Below are 21,418 nucleotides of genomic sequence, written 5' to 3'. Positions count from 1 at the left end.
TAATAAATTAAAGGCTAAACAATGATTAACACTCATGTTTATTAAATAACCCCTTAATTACCTCGTCTAAAATTTAATTAGCAAGTTGCAGTTTCCTTAATCCCAAATTGAATGATGATGATTTTATGCCTGACAATGTGACACTACGCCATTTATATTGGATCTCCCAAATCTCAAATGCAGACTTACTTCATTTTAATAAAAACCCTCCAAACTATTACCTCAAATAACTATTGTGAAAAATGATCGTGTTTTTTTTTATTTCTCACTCGATGTTGAATATTTAAAAATATATATACTAGCTAACTGTTAATAAAATTATAATTAAGATACACATAAACTGACACGATAAAGAAGTCAATGCATTTCATGCCTCCTACATGGAGACACTTACATGGTCTTCATCCTTAACAGGGATTGACACCACATAAATAAACAATAAAAACTATATATATATATATATGTCTTTTGCCTTAACTTGATCTCCAAATTATGATTATTTCCCCCCATTTTTATTACTGCATAAACAACAAGCAAGTTGAGGTAAAAAAAATAAAAATGTAGAGCATCTTTTGAAGTGCTTGGATTTCTGAAGTTTATAATATTTGGAAGGTGAATAAAGTTACTCTTATTAGAAATATAATGATGAATGGAGAACTTTCATGAAGTTAATATTATGTCAGAGCCATTTTAAGCAAATTCATTTGGTCAAGTTGGACCTAATTAACAGATTAAAACTGACAAGAACTTACTAATTCTAAATTATGTAACTATGCACTTGCTATACAACTTGATTATTAAAATAGTTTATTTGTACAATTTGGTGCTACTTGATACTACATTTACTATGCCTTTTATTTGCACGGTGTATATTATACGTTGAATTTCTTTAATATTATTTTTTTAAAAAAATTATATTTTATTTTTCTAATTGAAAATTTTGACTCTCGAGAATTTATAGAAGTATATATATTATGAGTTCTGCATAGTAGATCAGCTGAAGTTATTTTTACTTTAATTGTTGTTTATTATTATACTCAGATTAATACTTAAATTAAGTAGAGATGGAATATATACACATGAATTTAATCTTTGTTAATTTGTACGGAGAAGATTAAAAGGGAAGCGGCATCCTGTCCATCCCTTAATAATTTAATTAATTAGCTTCTTCTATGCCCTCTTTTTTGAGAACTCAAAAGGCTAGGTTCAAATAATATATTAATCAGTTCGAAAATTTTAAGGACAAGTTGGGCTTATGAGAGTGAGCTTTTCTCATTTGAAAAAAATTAACAAGACGAGAAGCAGAGAGGGGATTAAAAGGTGGATAATTGAATTTGATAAAGTTGAAGTATTAATCAATTAAGCTATTAAGTTTTTTTGCGAGAGTAAGTTATGAATTATGATCATTTTTTTTATCATTTTATTTTTAGTTGGATTACACCAACATTTCATAATATTAGTTCCTCTTCTCTTAAATTATAAACAAAACAATTCTTAAATTCCATTTTTTCCTTTCTCATTTTGTTTTTCTCCTTAATTAGTTTGTAAATAAGAGATATTTCTTCTTGTCTTTCTCTATCTAAATGAACCATTTGAATAGTACAAACCAATGGAGCTAGATATCCACTTCACTAAGTTTGAAAAGTTTCTTATGACACAATTTTTCGGTAGACATAATTAGCACATATTGGATATATTTTTATAACTGAAAGTGATTAAAATAACCTTCACTGGAGATAATTAATGTACCTAAAAACAAAATTTAAAATAAAAATATTTTTAAAATGACATACTTGGCCATCGACTGGGCATTTGGTCTAGTGGTATGATTCTCGCTTAGGGTGCGAGAGGTCCCGAGTTCAATTCTCGGAATGCCCCATTTATTGTTTTTTCTTTTTCAATTTTTTGGGTACTTTTTGCAATCTGATCTGATATAAGGTTGATGAGAACAACGTATGCCTAATAGAAATAGAGAGACTGTTTCTGAAATCGAGGTTCTTATAACAATATATTTGTACATGTTTTAGCAATACCATGTCATTTGGTTTCTAACTTTCTATGTCTTTTCTCCAATTACATATCCAAGCAAATTAAATTAATTTACCAATCATGTCTTCAAAATGCATATATATATATATATATATATAAGCAGGCGGTATTAGTTCAATATGTGGCTGTAAATCAACTTAGCAACCATAGAAAAATTTGCTCAAGGTAACACTTTCTACTCGAGAAGATTGGGTTGGGCCTTTTCTTTCCCTTTAAATAAACAACCTCCTAGTTGTTTGGGCCTTAAATTTTTCCTAAAACTTTCAAGGGAAAATTACGCGACAAAGCAAACTTATACTATTGAATTTTTCATCATAGTTATAGTTTGCTATAATTACCACTCACAACTAACATTATACATTAATTACGTAAGCTGACTTCGAATTTGTATAATTAGTCATGTTTGTATATGTATAATTCGCCAGAATATACAATTACATACGTATAATATACAATTATTTAACTTATATACATATACAATTCACCTCTCTCCCATTCTCTACCCTCTATTGCTCGCCTCTCTCCTCCCTATCCCAATCTTGCTCTCCTCTCTCCTCTCTCTCTCCCAATTTCGCTTTCCCTATATACAAATGTATATGTATAATATACAATTATATACATATACAATTCACCTCTCTCCCACTCTCTACCCTCTCTCGCTCGCCTCTCTCCTCCCTATCTCAATCTCTCTTGCCCCTATATACAATTGTATATGCATAATATACAATTATATGCATATGTAATTCACCTCTCTCCCATTCTCTACCCTCTCTCGCTCGCATCTCTCCTCCCTCTCTCAATCTCTCTCATGTCTCTCCTCCCTCTCCCAGTCTCTCTCACCTCTCTCCTCCCTCTCCCTGTCTCGCTCGCCTCTCTCCTCCCTCTCCCAATCTCTCTTTCCATATATGCAAATACACATGTATAATATACAATTATCTAACCAATATACATATACATTCACTTTTCCCCCCTCTCTCCCAGTCTCGCTCTCCTCTCTCCTCACATTCAGCTACAAATTGTAATTATCAAACTATATCTATGGAGAGTAATTAATTATTTATTAATGGCTATATGTGAAAGTTTCCCAACTTTCAAAGAGTAGTTGAGCCCAATTTTAAAGTTTCGTTTCCATTCACTTGCTCCATATTCGTTGGTAAGATGTATAAGAATAATACTGAGTAGAGTATATTAATGATATTTGCATTAGTTATGATGAGATTATTTTTTATTCAATATTTGATTTTGTGTAGAAAAAATAAAATCCAACACTCTTAAGCTTTGAGAAATGGAAATAGTCTTGGCAGGGATTTGAAGGTTAATTATGTCATTAATCAGTCTAATGCTTGTGCTCAAACCTTTTTCATAATTAATTCATGGAAATCGATGGTATTAATAATACGCATAAGTATTAGTTATATATTAGCTAACAAAAAGTCCATCAAATAAGATACGAATAATACCACAAAGCTATTACAAGTATTATTTCCTCTAATACACTCTACCAAAAATCTATCTTCACCTTCAGCCGCCCTCCCCCAACTTCAACGACTTGACCCCCCCCCCCCCCCCCACCCATAGTGTTCCTCTAAATTATTCATTCCTATAAAAATGATTTCGTACTTAATAAATATAAAAAAAAAAGTAGGAAAAAAACAGTTTTCGTGAAAAGTGTATCTTCCTTCCTACCAAATACACAATAAATGTCACTGAATTTCTCATCGATGCCATTTCCTATCCAAATTAATATGTCTAGGATTGCTTTTGAACCACTAGACATGGTAAGCTAGCATGTCATATATATAGGCGAATAACTCTATAGCTCGATGCATGTCTGTTAGAATTAAGAGGATGAAAAAAAGAAAATGACAAGTGACAAGACTTGATATGATTTTATGGTTTGTAAATAATTATTGTACTCCACTACCTATCCTTCTAGCATAGCTAATAATACACTTCAATTTGGGTGTAGGAGATCAATCTATATCACTTCCAACAGCTTGTTGCTTTTTTATTTAATGCCATCTTTTTAGTCCTTAATAGAAACTAAATTATGCTAAGCGACAAAATATTGTTGATGAGTTTGCATGTTTAGTTTAGACTTTAGAGTATCTTGGAATTCTGATCGAGTATAGCTTAGCCTCAAATACTAGCTTACATGGTTAAAATTATTCAAATTTTATCATCAAACTACTGGCCCACTTCTTAGGGCCCGTTTGGCTATAAATTTTCCAAATAATATTTGGGAAAAATTTGGCAAATAATGTTTGTTCATACAATTTGTCATTATTTGGCAAATATTTTTGGCAAATATCCCAATCTTTTATTTTTTACAAAAACATCCTTTCTAGTAGTTGCTTGCGCTGTATTACATCATTTTGTATGTGAACACCAAAATAGTGATGAAATATTTAGTGAATATTAAATAATGATATGATTGTTGAAGAAAATTATTAAAAATTGGCTTTAGGTAACAAAGTCATGTACTTTATCTACTTCACGATGTATGGAATAATTCTTGTTGCACTCAGTCCAAATTACCACATTGCTTCAGTGTCATGGACATATTTGTTATTGTTGTAACTAACATTCAATTGACTTGTAATACAAACTTTTAGTTAGTTTTGATAGTTTTTAAAATTGTGTGTATAAATCATATTTTTCTAAAAAGGTGAAATATATTTCCCAAATTTTATGGCCAAACACATGGTGAAATTTCACCCAAATTTTCACTCAAATAATATTTGCCAAGAATATTTGGAAATCTATGGTCAAACGCTAGCTTAATCAATTCGAGACTCTAACTACTCTAATACCCAAACCCCACCTTTCACGCCCAGAAGGCCAGAACCAAGTAGGGTGTGGACCGATGGATCAAACGGGGATAGATTTGCCTGTATAATATCAACCTCAAAAGTTAATTCACGAGGAAAGAATTGTCCTTTTTTTTGTCTCTTTAATAATGGAAAGATATAATTGGTTAAGTCATAATACCTAAACCTACCATTTAACTTAGCTTCAATCGATATCTATACCCTTCAAGTTTAAATGTCTACGAGTAGATATTTAAACTTGTATAGAATTAAGCAAATAGCCACATACGTCATGCGTGGCTTCCTATATGGAAACTCAGATGATACATGTATGCATACTTATTCAACTTTATATAAGTATAAATATCTATTCGTGTAAAAAAAATTTTAAAAAAAAGTTAATTTCCTTGTTTAATAGTACGAAAGTAGTTCTACTATTAAGATGTCATACTACAGTAATGCAGAGTGAAGAGGGGTAGTCTAGGACAAAAAGAAAAGAGTTGTACAGTATCTGACCTTATGTGAAACAGAAATAGGAAGAGTTGTGTGGGTATTGCTGGTTGTTAGCTTGTAAGGCATCTTCTATTGTCTGGATGGATGGTGCCTTTACAATCATTCTCACACCTTTTAATTACTTCCAGCTTAATTGCTACCTTTCACACTCTTTAACATCAAAGAGAGGGGACAATTTCTTTTCTTAATTAATCCGTTATGTTTTCTCACTGAAACAAAAATGATTATTAGCGGTATTTTATTCTTAATTGTCGATGAATATGTATTTTTAGCGCCAGCTATCACTCTTTATATATGTCACTGAAGCCTTTAGCGACATTGGTTCTAATGACACTTAATTAATACCGATAAAGACGTTAACACTCTTTATTAGTGTCAATATTTAATGCCGCTAAAAGTTATTTTTGTTGAAGTGTCTGTACTAACAATACTTTGTTTGTTTCGTTTTAATTTGTTTGATCTATTTGTCTCTTTAGTCTATTTTATAAAGAATGTCTTTTTCTTTATAACTATACAATTCTTTAATTTTAATTTTTTTTTGAAACATGAAATATTTAAGACTAAGATTAAAAAAACAATTCGATATATTTGACAAATATTTAATACAAAACTAAAAGATTCAAAAAGTTTCTTCTACTTTTTGAAGTTAATTGTAAAATCAAAATATGATAAAAACAAATTAAAACATAAGAAGGGGACTATAACTATTTTTCACATGTCAAGTTAATGTTACTATACAATTTGACCAGAGACTCTTAATGTCAAACTTGTTATAGTAATCTGAAAATTGTATAATGCAATAGTAGATATAAACTTGTGATTTTAAAAGAAAAGAGTTCAATTTCTTAAAAAAAAAAATACTATCAAAGTGATTATTAAGCTTAAATTATAGATTCGACATTTATTTATTATTGTAGATAAGGAAATTATGAAATCATGAAAAAGCAAAATAATTAGGTGACTATCAATGTCATTAATAATTGGGAAGTGGGAATTAAGGAGGGTATGTGTTTCATAAAGTCAAAATTAGGAAATATTGATTTTATGTGTATTAGGATGAGATTTTGCTCCCAAATTGGATGCCGACTTATTAGATTATCTTCCAAAAAGAATGGCAATATTTTGGAGTGTCAAATCATGGTATAGTAATTTTAATCTTACAAGATTTTCTACAAAGGGACCACTCTCTTGTACCTTATGCTTTCAACCCATGTGCTTCTTTTTTTTCTACAATATTATGAATATAAAAAAAAAAAAAAAAATGTTGTGTGACAACCAATCACAATATACAAATATTCATCTTAGCTAAAGTTTTAAAATTACAACCCATGCATTGAATATGCCAACTGTTACCAGTTCACATAAACTCCAAGTTACACCACATATACTTTTTGGATTCATTCAACTATAGGAAAAATATGAAGTGTCTACTAGAAAAAAAGGGTTTGTTACGATGTTAAGTAAATGTGAATAATTTTAGAGGACCGTCTATTGCTTTATAGCCTTTAAGTTAATGTAGAAATACTAAAAAGACATTGATGATGACCCTCATGTATGATGTGAATGTGATTGTAATGTTGAATTATCTTAGAGAAAATATCTAATTTTCTTTTCTAGACATCTTTTTAATAAGCTAAGTTACTACTTGCTAAACTTTCTTTCGATGGATTGAGTAACCTAATATACACTTTTCCTTGGACCTCTTTCATGTCATTTTATCTGAATATAAATATGGAAAAATTGTATATAATAGCAAACTAATAACCTAAATTAAATGGAATAGCTAGGGTTTGATTTAATTGTGCTCCATAACAAACGTTAGCTAAAATTTGCCAGTGTCTCTCTCCCAAAAATCTCGCTCGCCTCTCTCCATTCTCGCTCGCCTCTCTCGCTTTATACACAGAAGTGTATAATTCTGTTTCTGTTTTGTATAAAGCGAGAGAAAATTGTATATACACATGCAAAAATGTATATCTTCGTGTTATACACTTAATTATACAATTTACAAACATTTTACTTCAAATATTACAGAGAAAAAGGCCAACGAATTATACAATTGCTGTGAAATACAATTTTCTCTAGCTTTATACAACAGAAGTGTATATATTGTGTTTCTGTTTTTGTATAAAGCGAGAAAAACATATATCTTCTTGCTATACACTTATAATTATGCAATATACATATATTTTAATTCGATTCAACTGTATGCAAAACAAATTATACAATTGCAACGAAATAGGCCAGCGAATTATACAATTTAGGCCAACGAATTATACAATTGTATATGTATAACAAATTATACAGTTTTATGTTTGCTATGGAGCGCAATTATGCAAAGTTTACTATAGCATACAAATATGATTTTTTTGTTTGCTATATGTGAAAGTTGCCCTATAAATATTGCATGCATGTAGATTTGAGTTATATTACATAAAGAATGAATGTTAAACTTTTTTGTACTATCAAGTTTAATTGATCCATTTTCATTATATCAATTTTTCTTTGAGAAGTTACATGTTTTTATCAATATAAAGTACAGTTAAACTTCTCTATAACAATCATTATAACTTACCTTCAGGCTCCGGTAATAATAAACTATGCAATTTTTTTATGGTAAATAATGTTATTATAAAGTGATACTACTCTCTCCATTCTAATTTATGTTGCATCTTTCAGATTTTCAGATTCAAAAAAATCTATTTTTGACCATAAAATTTCATATATATATGTATATTATACATATTTTAAAAGAATAAGACATTCTATATTCAAATTCACGATTAAAATTAAACTATTCGCCTTACACATTCATCTATGGTACATAAATTTGTAGAAGAAGTATGAAAATCAATAAGCTATATATTGGGGAGGGGGTCAATTTATAGAATATGTGATGAACTACTTTACTTGTACTAGTACACATATTTTTGCTGTCAAACTAATGATTCAGTAAGCCCGTTAAAAGAGGGCCCATAAAAGAAAATGAACGGTCCAGATTAGTAGTTAGTGGGCCATAGCCCAGTACGTAGGGTCATTAAAACCCAGCAGGGATCTTTAAAGTGGGAGCAGAGTGCGGTCTCTTTGTATATAAAGGGGAAGAATGATACACCTGCTTGTCAGTGATACCTATTGTACAAACGAGTTTTAGCCCTAATGGGCCCTCACCACCTGACCCAACATCTAAAACTGATAAGGTATGGGCCCCCACTAACTCCAATTACTCAATCCCATCTCTCGTTATACTATTTTATTCGTATTATTTTCTTCCGATTCAATTTGTTTGTCTTATTTTTACAATAACATGAATTTTGTGATTAAAAATATATATATATATACCAAATAAACCTTCAATTTTGGGATCTTAAATATGTAGCGTAGAAAGTTGAAATTAAAGAGTTATTTCATTAAAAGAAAATATCTATTAGGAAACTGAATAAAAAAGAAAGTAAGACGTACAAATAAAAACGTAACCGGTCTTTGTTTAACTATAAGGTCTGGTTATAACTTATAAGTGAATGTTAACAGCCTTTATTTCCCATTTATTTTGTACTTATGAAAGAAAATCCTCATCAATAATATGGTTAACATAGCAATCATGATCAGAACACAAATTCTTTTTTATAGGGCTAGTATAACTGTTCCATTTCCTACATTATATATATATAATAGGGTGCTATGTCTTGTTGTTTGAGTGAAATCTTCAGGTTTTACTGTAGAGAAAGGAAAAGAGTGGGTATAGGGGCTAGGGCAGTAGTTATACATGATTTTAAAAAATTGAATTCTCGATCTAACTTGATCACAAAAATTAACTTGTGAGGTAAAGAATGAGCAAGATCGAGTCATCTAAAGCAACAGCCGCTGTGGGACAACTTTGACACCCATACACTCTTAGATTTACCAATTTAAGTGTGAACCAACGTAACATGGGGGCAAAACATAACCAGGATTGGAATTAATGAATATATCTAATTCTAATCTTAGCTCAATCTCAAAAACTATTTCATAAGACAAATATTGTCCAACACACGGCCAAATGTTCAGACATTTACACAATAAATAAAGTGGAAAAAAAAACTTACTTTGCAAGTCAGTAAAAATTATTCTTTAGGATATACACCCATGCACAGCCAATACATATATAGTAACTTTTTGACATGTACCTCGCTCTAGGTGAAACGAATAAAAGGGGTAAAAACAATAATGAAGATGATCAATAACAATCTCTACCGTTACCAACCAAATATAATATAGTAATAGTACTCCCTTTGTAATAAAATAAAAAATATATTTCCCTCTTCAAACCCTAAAAAAACCGGCAGGCAAATATTAATCACACAAAAAAAGAAGAGGTGAAAATAATAATAATAGAAGCAAATTCAAAATTATAGAGCAAGCATATAATCAAACCTCACGTATTGTGTGTTTAATTAACCATCCCAAACTTTTTAATTTATCACACAAAAACTCAACTTCTTTTTAGGAATTATGATGGCTTGTTGAATCATGACGATCATCACCACCTCCACCACCACCGTGATGTGAATGTGATCCACTAGCCTGAGATTCCGATACACCGGAACATGGTCTATACGGATTTAATCCGGTGACCATGCCTAATTGGCCTTCTCCGGCTAGTGTACTGCCATTACTACCAGCGCCAAATTGCTGAGTTGGCAATAGTGCTACAGGAGTAGGAAAATTCATGAAATGTAATCCACTTGACATTGTACTTCTATACAAAGCAGCAGCTGCAGCACCAGAGTTGTTAACCGATGGAAACGTCCACACTGGATCGCCTCCCAATACTTGGGTATTATTATTCGTCAACATCCAAAAGTTAGCTGGAATTGAAGAATGACTAGTTGGCATAGTCCCACTACTTGATGATTGTAACAAATAACTTCCCATTTGTTGCTCGTTTTGCTGCTGCTGATTTTGTTGTTGTTCTTGTTGTAAATCGAGGTCTTGTCGCCTTTTTCGCGATAGACTCTCTTCTATACTTGTTTCTGTTAAATCTAACGAATTGTCTCGCATTTCTTGTTTAGCTTGGAATTGATGGAGGTTCGAATTACCCGTCTGAAAATTCAGCAACGTTGTAGTTGCAGATCTGTCTGATGATAAACCGATACCCTGAAACAAACTGCGCCTTTGGGACAGTGAAAAATTCGGATTGAAATACGAAGATCGAAGTTGAGATGGTACGGACATGCTGGATCCTGAACTACGTAATGAAATGTTGAGTGACGTGAAATTCGCCGGAATTGTACCTGTAAGATTTGAACCATAGTAACAAATGATAATTAAGCAAATTGTGAAAAATAGGAAAACTTTAGAATTATTCTGAGTTTGATTGGTTTCTCAACTAATAGTTATTACTATTTCAGACAATAAGTTGGAATGAGGAAAATAATGACTTTCTGAGATAATAACTATTAGTTTTGAATGACTTTTTCAGCATTACCTGTTCCCGTAGCAGCTATAACTGCAGGTTCAGCTTGTTGAAGAAGCCATTCGATGGTTTCACCATCGGATTTGTGACCGAGTTCTCGAGTGAGCTGAAAAACCCTAGCAGCACAAAGGGCCGGCATACGTATACGTCTGCCACGGCCATCAACCTTAGTGTGGCGGTCTTTAGTGGAAGTTCTCTTGGGAGCTGGCTTTTTAGCAGTCTCAGTAGAGGCAACTGTAATTTGAAGGTCGTTACTATTAGGGTTTATATTCGTATTTGTATCGGATGGGGAAATGGCTAGCGAAGGATAATTAATATTATTAGCTGCGGAGGAGCTGGAGCAAGGTTCGTCTTCTTTTTTTTCGAGTAATTGGAAAGGGAAGTTGTTAGGACGATATTGCTGGTGATGTTGGTGGTGCTGGTGATTGTGATGGTGATGGTGGAGATGATCGTCACCTCCTCCTCCTTCCATGATCACTCTTAATAACTAAATTTTCACAAAAAAAAACAAACTTTTTCTATGAGAAATTGAGTTGACTAACCTAAATTTCTAAAAAAAATAGTCTAGGTAGAATGAATGTAATGAATCAATAACTATAGTGTGTTTCTTTTTGTTTTGCTAACTTAGTGTGTGTGTGTGTTTGATTGGGAATTGCTTGGGCATTGATGTGTTTGTTTGGGTTAATGGGGGGAGAGAGAGATGTGTGAAGAGGAAAACTTAAAGCAACAAAGATAATGAGTGGGAATTATAAGGGGTAAGCTTTAAAAAGCAAAAAAAAAGAAAAGAAATTGAAACAAAGGGGAAAAGAAAATATTTGCTTTTGTTGGGGGTCCTTTTTTAATGTCTTTTTGACAAATATTAGTTGGAATATGATTTAAATGAAATAAAATTGTTGAAGGAAGGGGTGTTTGTCGTGCAATTCTTTTTATTGTGGCTATGACAGAGCCTTTGGTTCAGACTCCACGTGAGGTGCTCTTTTTATCATTCAATCCATAAAGACAATGGTGGCCATAGTGGGTCATACTATATATAATTTCTAAGTCAAAAAATTGAGAGACTGAGATAGGAAAGATTTATCAAATGGTGAGTAGGTCCCCTTTTTCATTCATGTAATCATTTCCCCCTTTGCCTTTACCCCCTTTGCCTTTGTTGCCCAACTTTGCTTGCTTTGGGATTCCTTCCTCATATCTTATGATTGTGCTCTAATCTCATCACTAATATATAGTATTTTCTCCGTCTCAATTCATGTATCTTACTTTTCTTTTTACTCTGTATATATTAACGTCATTAAAGTTGTCAAGTTAAGTTCAAAAGTCTTTCATTATTTCTAAAATTTTGTGTTTAGTCAAATAAAGACGCTTAAATTAGAACAGATGAGTAAGTTTTATTTGTTTCATTCTCCAATATTGATAGCTAGGATCCGTTGAATTTTCTATCTTAGGTTTAGTCTAATAGGTGGGCCAAAAATAGCTAGGGGGGGGGGGGGTCAAATGACAATTGTATATTATTTTATGAGATGAAGTATGTAGTAGTAACTAGTAATAGACAATCAAGGTCCACCATATTGTACTATCATGTGGAAAAATGGTGAATTTGATGATGATATTTACTATAGGCTACCCCCTTCTCTTGATGTGTACTTATATATATAGCTACCCTTAACCTCCTCCTTTTATAAGTTGGATGTGTGGATAAAGATGTTCCACATTGAAAGTTGGTGAATTAATAAACGTTGTATACATAAAAATGTATATAGAGAGACATTGTCATTATTAATGTTATGAGGCCCTTTTGGAAAAATCATGTGGTTTAATTTAAAATAAATAATACCACACTATGTTTAAGACTTAATTGATAAAACTTAAAAGGAATGGTGTGATATTATCTATTTTTGAATTGGTCAATATTACATCATTTTAATTGTCGTTATAATAACCCAAAAATCGTGTAGGTTTGGCCCTAAACATACAGTAGTACGTAATATTAAGAGTTGGTACCTATTAAGCTAATTTAATTAGCCTAACTAGAAGTCATTCAGATCTAATTCTGGCTAGATGTGTTATCTTTAAGTAATACAGGGATAAAATATGAACTACTTAAATCAATGAACAAGAAGCTCTTTTATTAATTTGCCAAATATATTTAATTTAGAAAAGGAATGATAACTAAAGGTGGGTGTATCTTGGTCATTTGAATGGAAGTTACTTTAGCATTGTCACCCTAGTTCATGTATATACTCTAATTATTATTTTTTTGTTATATCAAACGTATATATAATGCTTCCGCTATCTACCTTTACTTATTCATATTTGACTTAACACATTTATTAATAAATTATAATAAGAGGGTCATCTTGTTATATCGTCATTTCTATCATCTAAATATTTAAAAGTAAATAATATTTAACTGTAACGAACGACCGTATACATTTAAAAAAGGACTAAATAGAGTAGTAGTATATTATATTTTCGTGTACACACCTTTTGGGGTGAGCATAAGATAAGAAATGGCATGACTGCAAGACTGGCAGCTATAGGATTTAAAAGTAGTTATTTAAGTATGTGCCCAGGTAACGCCCTTTACATCAACATCTTCTGTCACAAATATTATACTCCTTTCATTTTGATTTAAATGTTTTGGTTTGACTCAATACGACGTATGTGTTATTCTTTAAATTTTATGATTTTAAATTTTATCCAATAGAATATTAAATATTGTAATTGAATTTTTTTTCAGAGGAGGTATAAGTATCTCTCTAGACTATAATCGAAATATCAGATACACATCTTAACTAAAATAAAGTTTTCTTATCCTTCTGAACTTGTTTTTTTATAATTTTATATATCTTTTATTTTACGTGATACACTTCATAACTTCACGCAATTAAAATGCATACGAGATATTTGAATATCACGTAAATTAAAAAAATACATAAAATTAAAAAAATAAGAACTCAAAAAATATGAAATCTTAATTTAATTAAAATATATCACTGAAATTTTAATCGTAATATAGAGATACTCTTTCCCTTTCTTTTTATAAAACATAATTAAAAAATGCTTAGATTGACACACAAAGTAAAATATATCTACTGACATTCTGTCACTTCTTACCTATAATCATGAAGGAACTAAAAAGAATAAAATAAAAAATAAGCCCCATATTTGTCATGGCATCGCAATGGGCACGAGGAAAAAGAAGTGAATTTATATTAATATCAAAATCTACCGAAAATGTTTATCAAATGACAAATAAATATTGGCATACTATAGCGTTGATTGATACAGACTGGATGCTATTATTTAAGATTCTTCTTTTCTTTGCTTTCTGTTTTACTGCTGTTTTTTTTTTTTCCTTCTTTTTATATTTAATTTTTTTATATCATTGATATATATGAATTATTTTTCCAATTAAGATACAAGATAAATTGAGTAATTGTTATTTAAATTTATTTTCTTTTAGGAGGGAAAAAGTTCATGATCAAATAATAAAAATGCCTCAAGCAGCTATTCTTGTTAATCTATAGGAAGCACTCCGATCTAATCCATATTAAGAGAATTATTAAAATTATTTTAAAAGGTTAATTTTTCAAAGTTCAAGAGAATATTGAGACTTTTTGTCATATTTATCCTTTTATTTATGAGGTTAGTAATTACTTTGCATTTTATAGAACATAGTTTAGGAATAATCAAAAAGATAATAACACTATTCAAAAATGATTTTTAGTTGCAATTCGATCCAATGACAATTAATTAATGTTTTTTTTAGTATTCTGTATATTTATTCTCGATAAAAGGTGTTTTTATTATAGAGTAGTAGAAAGTAGCCTTCAATTTTTATCGTTAAATTTTTTTTAAAGGAATATGTAATACCCCAATAATTACCTTAATATGGACTAATGGGGAGTATTTCTTTGCCCTGTATTTATGAAACACCATTCTAAGTTAATTCTGAAATCACCATCAATGGGACTTCATGCAATTATATATATACTAAATATAGACTATAGTTTAATAGGGTCGTAATTGGTGCCTTGTCAAACGACAGTTATGATTTTATCTTCAAACCTAAAATAAATTCATGATAATTAATACTTTCGAGTCTTCAAGAGACTAATAAATTATTATGCTAACGCCTAGTCACCCTATCCATTGATTGAAAAGATTATCATCAAGAAGTCCTAATTACAAATTAAATCTACTGTGTACTTTATTTATGCAAAGTCTGAAATAAATTCGATAAATTGATTCATGGAAATACTTTGAAGAGTCTAGGTGCAAAGAAAATTTGTACTACAAATTTAATATGAACATTTCATGAAAAAGTCAAAGTCACAAGTCAAAATTTGACTCTGGTAAACCTTTCAATTAATAGCGAGCCAATACTGATTATTGGTAATATTAAGGAGTCAAAGCTTTGACTAAAATTATACTCCTTATCAAATTAAAAATGCTCATAGTCAAACAATATACGCTAAAATGACTCATTCTTGACCAAATATCTCCATCGAAATTTTGTATGTTTGTCTACACACATTTTTAATTTCTATTATAAGATTTAAAATGTTTTTCAAAAAATTTTGAAAATTTTTAAATATTGTGCGTAGCAAAATATGACATATAGATAAAATGAAAAGAAGGAAATACTTCATTAGAAAGATACTAACCTGGATAGAAAGACTTTTTATTAGTTTTTACAAACCCTTGTTGATCAGGTTCATTTTATTTTATCATTATCATCTTCTCTCTTTATTTTATTGTCATGATTGTGAAAATCCAACGTATAATTTTTTTTAAAAAAATAAAAACTATGTACTAGTAAATTCCTAAAGCAAATTTTAGAGTAATAGGTATGTTCATCTGATCTTTCATCAATGTTATTCTTTACTTTCCATTACCTACCAGAGTAGTGTCACACATGGGATTATTGGCTGATTGGATTTTTTCTAATCTGTAGCTAAATGGGAGATGTCATTTTATTGTTAGATATAAAATTTTATCTGTTACTAATTTCTTATTTTCTCACGGTGTATTCTAACCGATAACATATATCTTAGAGAGCACATGGAAGGGTGCGTTTGCATGCAACAACATTACAACATGCAAATTTAATTAGGTATGTAATATATTATTATAAGGTTAAGGGAGTGAATATGTAAATTTAAAGGTCCACAAAATATAATGCATAGAGAGCGAGAGAGACAGGTAGCTGTAGTTAGAACCATGTCACCACGTGATGAGAATGTGGACCTGTTTGGCAGTGTTGCCCTTTTTCAGACCACAAACCATTTTTGCTTTTCTCAATTATCTATATGATCTACTGTCACCATAATTTAACTACTATTTCTACCTTTTATTTTTCTTCCTACAACTCATACACAATGCATGCTGCTACCTACATTTGTTCATCATTCATTGCTGTAATAATTAATTTCCTTGATCACAATAACCTATGTTAATTTCCTTGATCGCGATACCAATGTATGGTTTTGCTATTAGCCTGATCCAACATTTGAGTTATGGCTCAAATATGACTTCTCCTAGATTGTTAGTTCATGTATCTCTTTTTTCTAGTATCGATATGCAGGATCATTAGTGATGACTGATGAGTCTTATTGGGTTTTATTTGCCCTAAATTTCTTACCATGAATAGATTTTTCTTTTAAGAAAAGATTTTTGATTGACTAATCTTTTTCTGGTAGGAAAAGATTTTAGGACTCTATGCATAGAGGCATATTCCTTCTGACTTAATCAACATTCACAATGTAGTCTTAAAGGATTTGAGAGTTTTGGTTAGGGGGAGAATTTATGGGTCACAAGCTGAACCTTCCATGTATTACGAGTGAATTGCTTGAGGTTGTTTCTCTCTGTATTTTGTACTCTCATATTTTTAGTGAATTGCTCATTTTCTTTGTGGACGTAGGTCGATTGATCGAACCACGTTGAATCTTTGTATCTTTTGATATATATTTCTCGTTGTCTTCTTACTCGTAATCTTTGAAATTTGCTTTGCTAGCTTTCGCGTTTACACCTACTTATTTTCGGTCCTAACAAGTCTATCTCTAAAATTAACTGGTTGAAATCATTTGATATACATCATTGCACCAACTTTTTACCATTTATTCACATATAAAAGGTCTTAATTAATGTTGTACATTTCAACCTAACTATGTCTACTTTGAATCCACCTACGTATAATTGCTTCCCAGTTCCCATCCTGATATTTTGGAAGGGCATTGGTGTCAATTGCTTTGTGGGACTTATTTCACAAATATCACAAAGTTGGGGAATTTGTAACCCTACATATACAGAACACTTCCAAGTGGTTATATTGAAATTTCACTTTTAATTATATAATAATGTAAAACAGTAAAATCAAAAAGTATGTCTTATCTTAGCTTCATTAAATTATTATGAATAATATCACAAATTCAAAACGAATTTTCTTATTAATGTAGTTATAAAAAATAAAATGAAAATGTGACAGCAATGATATGACACTATCTTAGTCTACAATTTCAAAAATGACATGGTTGTACGTTTGTAATTGTCTCGAGATTGTAATTTACATGGTTGGGAACTTGTACGTTTGTAAAAAACCGTAAATAGGATCAATATTTTTTTGTGAAGGGAATGATTAAAGGTTTACTCGGTGGTTTAGGGGCTCAATTCATCTTACGCTTTCAAGTTTAAATTATGGAATATTTTGTAATTTATCAAATAAATATATATGTTCGTGAATGAATATAACTATTATGAAAAATTATTTATTCATAAAAACGCATAACTCTTATGATGAGTCATATCTTAAGTTTTTTATATAAAAAACTCTCTAAAAGTAATCGGAAAAAAATCTGACATGTATAAATAAAGACTGCTGTGTTCTTGAAAAAAATTATTTAAAAAAAAGTGATTACACATTTCAAAGTCAAATCTTCCTCTTTAATTATATCTACATTTTTGTGTTTGCAATTTTATAGTTTAATAAAATGGCCAATACGGAGAGTTATTTATTATAAAATAAAATAAGAAGGGCAAGAATGAAGAAAAATTAAATTGGGTGGACAGAAATTATCCTTGTTCTTTCATTTTCCAATTTCATATTTATCATAAAATGTTTCTAGAAAAAAAATAGATCAAAAATTGTTTTGATTTCTTCTTAAATTAAAAAAATTAAGAACAGACCCTACTGGCTTCGTGCGTGTTTGTCAGTTTACTGTTCCTTTTCTCCGCAAAAAGAAATAAATCAAATTAGCAAAAAGGGCTAAGGGTCCATTTTCACTTTTGCAGGAGTAGTGCTCATATTTTTATTTATTCAAGTATTTTTCTTCCTAACTTTTTCTATTTTTGTATAATATAATTACTTATTTTTTGTGTTAAAGAAGGGAAAATTAGCCTGTTTTGTCTATTATTTATTCTTTAAAAAAAGATAATCAGTTGAACAAATTTGTCCTTTCCAACAAGAAAAGCATAATCTCCATTTATATTCCCTGTCCCGCGCAGCCTAATTAGTTTAGTTTAGTTTAGTTAATCATCCGACCACCTAACCACAACGCATTAAAAACCATCATTCTTTTTTTCTTTTGTTTCATCATAATAATAACAGTTTGAAAGTGACAGCAGATAATTAGTGAACTCTAAGCAAATTTCAACATTAATATCAATTGTTTTTTTAGTTTAACCTTTTATTTCATATCAAAAGTTAAATCGTCCATTTAATACGAATAGACATCACGCAGAGTACCTAGCTACTGATCCAAGAGGGGGAAAAGTTGGTTTTGATTAGGTGAGATGGTTACGTCAATTTTAAATGCTAGATACGTTAATTTTACATTGATAAATAACACGTTCAATTCGAGTTGGAACTCTAATGGTGTGTTCTAGTCCAATTAGACTTTTCGGAGGTTATCCAACCATAAACCCTAATTGATGCTTATATAAAAGGTATTATATTTCTTCGGTGAAAGACATCTCAAAAATTCCATAAAGAGATCGAAATCTCGAATATTCCACAAATTTATAGAATATTCATAGAGAGATCATAATCAATCATTCTAATTCGAGTAATACGCTACAAACGATCCTCGAATCATGGATAAATATCTTATGAGAAAAAAAATCAAGGGAGGGACGGAATTATTCCAGCACTATTTATCAATAAAATCATGTTTCTTTATATTTTATTTTTGATTATATTTTATTTTTCCTCACTTCAAAATTTGTTACAAACAAATATATATACATAGTTCTAATCCGTGTCTTTTCAAGACAATGACTTTATCAATTATAAAACAATGACTTTATCAATTATAGAAAAGAAACATTACTTCATAGAAGTTTAAAATAGATTAAAAAAAAATAATTAACGAAAATCTGAAAGTGGGAATAAGATATGGAGAAAGAGATGTAACTATCAAAGAATCGCATTTTGCAGATAAATCAATTTAACAAAAGTCATTTTCTGTTGCCTTTTAGTGTGTTGTCCCTACCCTAAAATTGCCAGAAAAAAAATAAACCACCTAGCTAAGAAAAACTATAAATAAATATCTTAATATCTTATCCAGACAAACTTTATGAAAACCAATCAAAAGACACAAAAAATAACTAGTATCTCATATATATATCTTATTCTGATTTCTAAGGATGTACAGTATCTGGAGAAAAACACCAACACATATAGTTCCAGAAGCAGGAGTTGGATTAATTATAGTTACAACTTACACGTACTTTCTTTGTCATCTTATGCTTTTCCTATTTAATGTGGAAAAAAAAAATCTCATTTTGACCTTAACTCAATTTATTACTACTAGTTTAGGTCAAAAATCATTTTGCATCTTACTCCTTCGATTTTGACACACATATAAAAATTAATATCATCAATCATAGAGGGTATTCGACTATCTCTTCCTTAAGTGGATAATTACTTTCTCTATCACAACATATGTTGTGCGGAATTTGATATAATACGAGAAAATATAAACGCGAAAAACAAGACAACAGATTTACGTGGTTCACCAATAAATTGGCTACGTCCACGGGAAGAGGGGGAGCAGTTTTATTATGGAGAAGCAAAAACAGAATTACTGAATAGGGTTTGTCATAGCGTCTATATATAGTGCTAAGCTACGCCCTAACAGGCTTGGGCCCAACATACAGAATCAATAGAAAATTAAGGGCCCAATACAACAACATTGTATACCGTCCTTTCTGTTTGTAGCGGGTCCGATTCAAGGCATTCAACAAATCTCCACCTTGACTTGAATTCTCCGAACAGATTCTTCAGACGCACTATGATAGTGCCAGGCCTCCCCCTCTTCCTCAGAGTTGCCCCGCAGGGCAATTAACAGCTTCTGATGTTGAGCAAGTCCAAACAGTGTTGAAACTTGCTCTGTGGAACCGGCTTTGTGAACATATCAGCAGGATTATCAGCAGTTCCTACTTTCTTCACCTTGATTCTCTTCTCACTTCTTAGAAAATGATACCTTACGTCAATATGCTTGGTTCTCTCATGATGGACTTGATCCTTGGCTAGACAAATTGCGCTCAAACTGTCACAATACACCGTAGCCTGATCATGATGCAGACCAAGATCACTAACCAACCCTTTCAACCAAATCCCTTCTTTTGCAGCCTTTGTCAAGGCCATGTACTCCGCTTCCGTAGTAGACAAAGTCACTGTAGGTTGCAAAGTTGCCTTCCAACTGACGACAGATCCTCCAAGGGTAAACGCATAGCCAGTCATCGATCTTCTTGTGTCAACATCTCCAGCATAGTCTGAATCAGAATAGCCAGTAACCAAGCACTGAGTATCACCTCCATAAATGAGACCAACGTCAGATGTACCTCTAAGGTACCGGAAAATTCTCTTCACAGCCTGCCAATGTTCTCTCCCTGGTTGTCCCATGAATCTGCTCACTACACTGACTGCATGTGCTAAATCTGGCCTTGTACAGACCATAGCATACATCAAACTTCCTACGGCACTGGCATAAGGGACTCGTGACATATACTCCTTCTCTTCTTCTGACTGTGGAGCGAACATGGCAGTGAGATGGATATTGGCAGCACTGGGGGTATCAATGGGCTTAGATGAAGACATGCCAAACCTCGCCAAGACCTTCTGAATGTAGCTTCTCTGTGACAGGAAAAGTTTCCTTCTCTCTCTGTCTCTAATGATCTCCATCCCTAAAATCTTCCGAGCGGCTCCCAGATCCTTCATCTCAAACTCAGCACTAAGTAAACCCTTCAGCTTCTGAATGTCATACTTCTTCTTTGCAGCTATCAACATATCATCTACATAAAGCACCAGATAGATGAATGAATCATCATTGAGCCTATTGTAGTAGACACAACAATCATATGAGCTCCGAGTATAGCCCAACTTCACCATATAGCTGTCAAACCTTTTGTTGACACCCAATTTTGACCGACCTTTGAACTTTTTAGAAATACTATTCGATTAAATATGTATTTTAAATTTTAGAATTTTTAATCGACTTTGCTTGAAAGTCATATATTTTAGTATGTTTTATTCTATAAAATTTATCGTAAATATTATTAAAATATTTTAAAATTATTAATGAATTTCAAATGTTAA

The 21,418-nt window shown here is 31.2% G+C and overlaps 1 protein-coding gene and 1 non-coding gene across 2 annotated transcripts; one reads left to right on the top strand and one right to left on the bottom strand.

The window, feature by feature from the left end:
- The first annotated feature begins 1,806 nt into the window (after positions 1-1,806).
- On the top strand, positions 1,807-1,878 carry TRNAP-AGG (transfer RNA proline (anticodon AGG)). Its single transcript has one exon. It is a non-coding gene; the product is annotated as a tRNA-Pro (tRNA).
- Positions 1,879-9,640: 7,762 nt separating this feature from the next.
- On the bottom strand, positions 9,641-11,336 carry TCP17 (TCP transcription factor 17). Its single transcript, NM_001246886.1, has 2 exons — positions 10,834-11,336; positions 9,641-10,639 (listed from the first exon to the last, which is right to left on the bottom strand). The coding sequence occupies exons 1-2, from the start codon at positions 11,291-11,293 to the stop codon at positions 9,849-9,851; spliced, it is 1,251 nt and encodes a 416-aa protein (NP_001233815.1). The 5' UTR covers positions 11,294-11,336; the 3' UTR covers positions 9,641-9,848.
- Positions 11,337-21,418: the final 10,082 nt, after the last annotated feature.

This window comes from Solanum lycopersicum, chromosome 6, assembly GCF_036512215.1.
Source record: "Solanum lycopersicum chromosome 6, SLM_r2.1".
Classification (NCBI taxonomy): Eukaryota; Viridiplantae; Streptophyta; class Magnoliopsida; order Solanales; family Solanaceae; genus Solanum; species Solanum lycopersicum.
This window is presented reverse-complemented; position numbering and strand designations above follow the sequence as displayed.

Coding starts and splice junctions, on each gene's coding strand:
- TCP17 (NM_001246886.1), bottom strand. CDS start 11,293: ATGGAAGGAGGAGGAGGTGACGATCATCTCCACCATCACCATCACAAT. Junction 10,640..10,833: donor TATAGCTGCTACGGGAACAG/GTAATGCTGAAA, acceptor CAAATCTTACAG/GTACAATTCCGGCGAATTTC.